Raw genomic sequence first — 6000 nt, 5'->3', positions numbered from 1 at the left:
GCTAAAAAACACATAAACAAATAAAATACCGTTTGCCGGAGTGTGTTGGTCAAATTTCACCCAAGCAAAGTGGCGGGACGCAAAGTTCTTTATGCCAACTGTTGGTAAGCTTAGAAGTATGTATAAGGTAAAAAAAGACAGACGAAAAACAAAAGTTGTTCAACATGTGCTGGATTAGTTGCGCAAAGAAAATTGGCCATTTCTTTACAATCACGAACACGTAAAGAATCTCCAATTAAGCTGAAGACAGAGGGGAAGTTTTAAGCGTTAGTTTCTGAACCAGAAATAACGAATAGGGAGCGCGTCTCGTCATCCAAAACAGGCCACCTTTCTGGCTGCAAAAGTGGCAAACTTGAATCACGGCTACGTGTCGTGCATGAAATTTTCATCCCAACTGTAGCCGTAGGAGGCGTGGAGAATAATTTTAACCAGTGCCATTTCACAAACTGTATCAAAAACTTATATTACCAAAACGTTCATCTTAAGCGCATAAAAAACACACGGACACAGAAGACAAGGACAAGCGCTTTTATTTTTACCATAGCCGAAGAACGCTATGGCGCTTAGTGCAAACGTACACCCTTCCTTGCCTCGCCCGCCTGCACTGCATGTACCCCGCTCTGTACTCCTCACCCCACTTCCCCGCTTGTGTGGTGGTCCAAACCATTAATCACCTCATCTCGCAATGCCCCCACAACCCATTCCCCCCATATCGAGACGGTGAGCAGTGGGCGAGGGCACTGGGCAGCTCGGATTCGGCGCTGCAAGAAGCTATCGTCGCCCTGGCTGCCAAAGCCACCGGGGACCTTCCTCCCTCTGTCACCAAAGTCACCGGGGACCTTCCTCCCTCGGTCACCACCCCGCCCCCGAATTAGCCCTTGCGGCAATAAAAGTTTTGTCTCTCTCTCTCTCTCTCTCTCTCTCTCTCTCTCTCTCTCTCTCTCTCTCTCTCTCTCTCTCTCTCTCTCTTATTTTGCCTGATGAACTAGAAATTACTTGAATAAGGGCTTGCGTTCGGTCTAGTTGGACTAGTTCCATAACGTTCATCTTAAGCCCATAAAAAACACACGGACACAGAAGATCGCTTGTCCTTGTCTTCTGTGTCCTTGTATTTTTATGCGCTTAACATTAACGTTATGGAATACCAACTAGCCCGAACGCCAGCCCTTCTTATTTTACCAAACCTATATTGCGGGCTATTATGCGTACGTCTTCACTTTAAACGTTTTTGGATCAAGACATTGGAGGGCCGCTGTGATGGGATGCAAGAGAAGTCAACACTTTTTAGAACTCCTTACATGTTTTGCTGTTTTTCGAAACTGCAGGCTCGTTAGCCATCACAGTTCGACAAAAGATCACAATCTATGCGCGTTTATTTCAACAGCACTAAAAGCGACTGCATTACTCCAGTTCATTATTTGCAAGCTAATAGGAACTACATACCAATTAGCTAGATTGGCCTTGTTGGTGTCAGAACCGCTGTAGTCCTGCATCAGCTTCAAATCAAAATACAATGAAGGAGGATTCAAGATTGAGAGATTACATACAAAATGTCATAATTATATCACCTCTCACTATTTCATCGCAAGTATTATTCTAGAAGAATTTGTTTCCTCTCTAGTGTTACTAGAAGTAAGCCACACTGTGGTTAGGCGTCGTGTCGTCTAGCAATAACGTCGCAGTAACCTAAAGATATATTTACAAGTGTTTGAAGACCCCGCCAGCAATGTCAATACAGCGTGAGGTGTTTTAGGTATTACTCTCGCAGTGTGCCTCCAGCATACATTCGCCAGATTTCAGCCCATTTATTATTTCGTTTTTTGCGTGCACACCACAAATGCTGCCACATTTCATACTAAACACCTCTTCTTTGTGAAGTGACTGCAGTCGGGGGTTTGTAGTGCTTCGATACAGTTTCACTGCCCATCCACATTCAAAGCACCCTCCACGGTTCCAAAGGTTAATGTGTTCATCTGTTTTAAGTACCGAGCTTCCCCTAAGTGAGCGTGGTACAGTTTCGGTCGGTATATAGTACTAGAAATCCAATGCATCGGTGCCGCACAATAATTTGTATGTAGCGTAAAGCAAGCCAGAAGCACAGTAGGGCGCAACAGCAGGTAGAATTGCAGGGGTTTTAACTAAATAGTTAGTACTGGCTGTCTGTAGTCAAACGGTTTCGCTGTGCACATGTTTCAAAGTGACGAATGCTGTGACGCACTTTTTTTTATTCATTTGAGCTGGCTTCAACAGTCACACTATAATATTTTTGTTCGTTTACCCCCTTACAACTCGGGCGTATCCACATAAAATGACTCTTAAATGTTCAGGAAGAATAATCATCTTAGTCCATTTCAACTTGCGACGTGTCTGGCTTGCACTTCTTCATGAAGAATATTCTGCAAAAGAAAAATAGCACGATCATTCACTAATTTCCTAACTAAATGTTGCCAATGCTCAAATAAATATTACACATCACTACTAAAGACATTACAAATCACAAGCAATGCGCTTGGTAAATATCCGATGAACAGTGCGATTGTTGTCTAAAAATGTAACTTTACTTCAGGGGTGTTATCTTCCTGTACTTGATTTGTGGCCTAACTGATGTAGAAGGATAGCTTACAGTGCGGAATTCGGGCTGGGTAAAACTGCACACGTTCACGCAGAAAATTACGCGCGGAAACTAAAAAGGGGGAAAATATTGTATCGGCAGAAAGAGTTACACAAAAAGCTGCCATTCTGGAACCGAACCCTTACGCGAAGAGCGAAGCACACGTATTTCCTACAGAATTTGTTTTCTGAAAACAGACAACCACTTACAACCAAAAATACATTCATACGAAGTATTATTTATATCCGTAGGTCAAATATTCAGCGTTTCTGGCGCACAGATGATCCACAAAATGACCCAAGAACGGCGCACAAGTGGCGGGTGGCGGAACATATAAAAAAATGGCTCCGTATCTGCTCCTTTCGTTGCAAATGTCGCCGAAAGACGATAGTTCACAGGCGCCCCTGCCAAGTTAAAACCTTCCCAATCTTTACCGCTCACCTCTCATACTGTTCCTTTCTCCACTCGTTCCTCCGAAGATAACAGGCTAGAGGTGTTCTCAGGTCAATTTGAATTTACTGTGTTCAACTTCCCCAAGTTCGGGTGTCTCGATGCCAGCGCTGCCGTGCAGAGAAGACGCGCGTGATTTGAGGCACCCTACTACAACATTACAACTACAACAGGATCGACACTAACACCGGTCTTAGACGTTTAGCTTTGGCTGTGAGCATAAATGACTATTGCGCAGATTTTTTTCACTTTGGCCGGGTGAAAGACAGACAGGCCAAGATTTCTTCGTTTAAGTAGCCCACGAAAGAATAACGCTTTAATAGCTCTCAGAATACTTAAACTGACGTAACATTTCTACCGGCAAACTCTCGCAAACAGAGATAGGTGAAGTAGTGGTGCAAGGCTGGAGAAACAGCAGAGCTGGTGGCCCCTGTCCTTTCATCGGAGACCCGTCTGTCGTACTTGCCGCATAAAGCTCTCCGTGGCTGGCAGACCCGCAATTTCTCCCAAAGTGGACGGCGTTACCACATGCTAAAACGGGCGCTGACCTACTTCACGAACGTCGTCTGTAGCGACAGCTATTCGGTGCTTCCCCCTTCAGGCGCGAATGTAGGTGAACTGGAGAAGAGACGAGCATGTGAGAGATCACGTCGCGAACGCTGAGCAGAGTGTTCTCGAAAGCAGAGATGGAGACGCCAGGCGCTCCTTACTAGGCGCACGCTCTGAGGCGCAACGTATTCTTTTATGGTATTTTTGGCGAGCTGCTCACGTGGCGCAAGCTGAACCGCAAGCCTGCACGACACCTGGCGCTCTTCAAGAGGCGCACGCTCACGTGCGGTCGGCGTTTACTCTTGGTATTTCGGTATATACGGGACGAAGCTCCAGCTTAACAGCTCTGCTCATAAAGAGTAAGTATAAATACGGTTAGTTTGTATTCAAACCAGGTTTCCATAGAACGCAATACGAGAGGATTCTTCACATCGCCGCAGCTTGATGAGCCCTCCTGAGTTCCGTATATCCGAAATTATTAGAATTACGAAATTTTAGGGCGCAGCCCTTTCGCAGCCGTTACCGTAGCTTCCGGGGCGTAAACACGCAACAAAAATTACCTGAATGGGAGTTTTTTGGCTGAAATACGTCTTTTAAACTCCTTACGGCAGGCGGCGCGCTCCCACATGGGGTAGTATGGCATGGAAAAACTGCCAGTTTACACCGGGGGCCACGAGCCGTCGTAAATAAGCGCATTTACCAGGATTGTACCGGCCCACAAGATGCAGTATCTAGCTTTGAATACTACGTTTGTTCTAATGGCAGTAATTAAAACTCACACGCATCCTCCTTCTCCTGCTCCTCCTCCTTCCCCCTTCCTCCTCTATGCCTCCTTGCAAAATGGCTGCCAGTTGGTGTCGTGGGTCGTGGGAGCTCTAGCGTCCCCGAAAATCTATTGTCGGTGTGAACTTCCGGCCGCACAAATGGATGTGAAGTGCTTCCCTACAACGGAACTCGTTGCGAAAATTGTGGAAGCAGCCTAGACTAACGTGCGACGCACTGTAACGTCGCCTCCGAGTCACCGACCTTCGACCCGACGGAGTACGCCCGCGAGGCGACGCGACGCGAGGCCTAAATGCAGTGATCGCTAACGGAGAGTGGCTCGTTAAAAACAACGCGGTTCTGCCTCTTCCAGGTGGTTGAAGGTAAGATTTGCACGTTTTTTATTGTACCCAACATTTCGGGAGACTTGTGCCCCTTCTAGTGTCCAATAAACTCAGTGTTTCCCGCGTCACTGAACGGGCGATTCTCCGCCACTGGAGGTGAGCGTTGAGGGTGTAACAGGGCACCATGCCCGGGGCGTCATTGGGGAAGCCGAACGGTGTGAAAGCAATGCGTATTTGCACGGGTCTCGAGCAGAACACTTACTCATTCACGCTCGCAAGCCGAATGAAAACTGTCCGCACTGTGAACGGCTGTTAGGTGTCTTTGTTAGGCTGTGTCTGTGGCTTATTGGCAGGCGAAGGTGAAGTTGGCCGCTCAAACGTCGCAGGGCCGCTTTTTTTTAGAAGTACGTATTGTGCCCGCCCCGCATGCTACAAGGAGGGTGACTGCCGCGTGCAGCCGGCGATTCAGTGCTTTCACTGGAAAGGGACAAAGTCGGCGGAGCATGCTCCAGAGTCGGCGGTCGACTGTTTATATTATTTTTTGGGCGGGGGGAGGAGAGGGGCGTAGGCGTCACGCCAACCAAATTTTTCCTTAACTTTGCGTGAAGGGAGAGAGAGGAAGTACGGGTGGTAAAACCTGAAGCTCGCTCCGAGAACACTACACGCGAGGAAAAGAGGGACAGGAAGCATTTTGAGAAGTTGGTCGCCACAAGGGTCGCGCTCCCTTTAGAACAGCACTTCGTTTTGACCAACTAATGAGCGCGTTGTGTCTCGGGCTAAACTGCAGTTTTTTGTAGCTTTAAATAAACAATCAGACATTACGAAAAGTTGAACACAAGACAAGTGGGGCGTCATTACAATGCAGTTTCTTTATTTTTTTCAGATCGGATGCCCAATATGCTTCTGTATTTGTTTCCGTAGATTTAGAGCGCTTTGTTATCCCTGTAATGCATGTGGTACTGTGGAATCCTGGGGAAAGTGCCAGAAGGTGCGGCAACGTCGGCATTCGGGAGGCAAGTGCAAGCAAACAACGCATCGACGACATGTTTACCTCATTGTTTGCAAATGGCTTACATTTTTTGCGCGGAAGAGTGTCGTAGTAGATAAAGTTCTTACCAAGATACCTTGTATTCTTGATGTAGGTGTGTTATAACGGGTTCAGAAGTATATCGTATTTATGTAATTCCTATGCGATAAATTGACTGTGTGCAGATAACAAACTTTTCACGTTTTGCCATTCAACGTATGAAGTCTAAAAAGACGTAATCTTAAACTAAAAATGAA

The 6000-nt window shown here is 46.5% G+C and overlaps 1 protein-coding gene across 1 annotated transcript in view; it reads right to left on the bottom strand.

The window, feature by feature from the left end:
* Window positions 1–2135: 2135 nt before the first annotated feature.
* Window positions 2136–6000, bottom strand: part of LOC144145685 (E3 ubiquitin-protein ligase MARCHF3-like) — a 41585-nt gene continuing 37720 nt past the window's right edge. Inside the window, exon 6 of the mRNA XM_077677349.1 lies at window positions 2136–2396. Coding sequence (XP_077533475.1) covers window positions 2342–2396 — 55 coding nt within the window. The 3' untranslated portion in view covers window positions 2136–2341. The remainder of the gene's footprint in view (window positions 2397–6000) is intronic.

Source organism: Haemaphysalis longicornis, unplaced genomic scaffold (assembly GCF_048455015.1).
Source record: "Haemaphysalis longicornis isolate Haplotype H1 unplaced genomic scaffold, Haemaphysalis longicornis Haplotype H1 scaffold_7, whole genome shotgun sequence".
Lineage (NCBI taxonomy): Eukaryota > Metazoa > Arthropoda > Arachnida > Ixodida > Ixodidae > Haemaphysalis > Haemaphysalis longicornis.
Note: the sequence above shows the minus strand (reverse complement) of the source record. Positions and strands in the feature narration are given on the sequence as shown.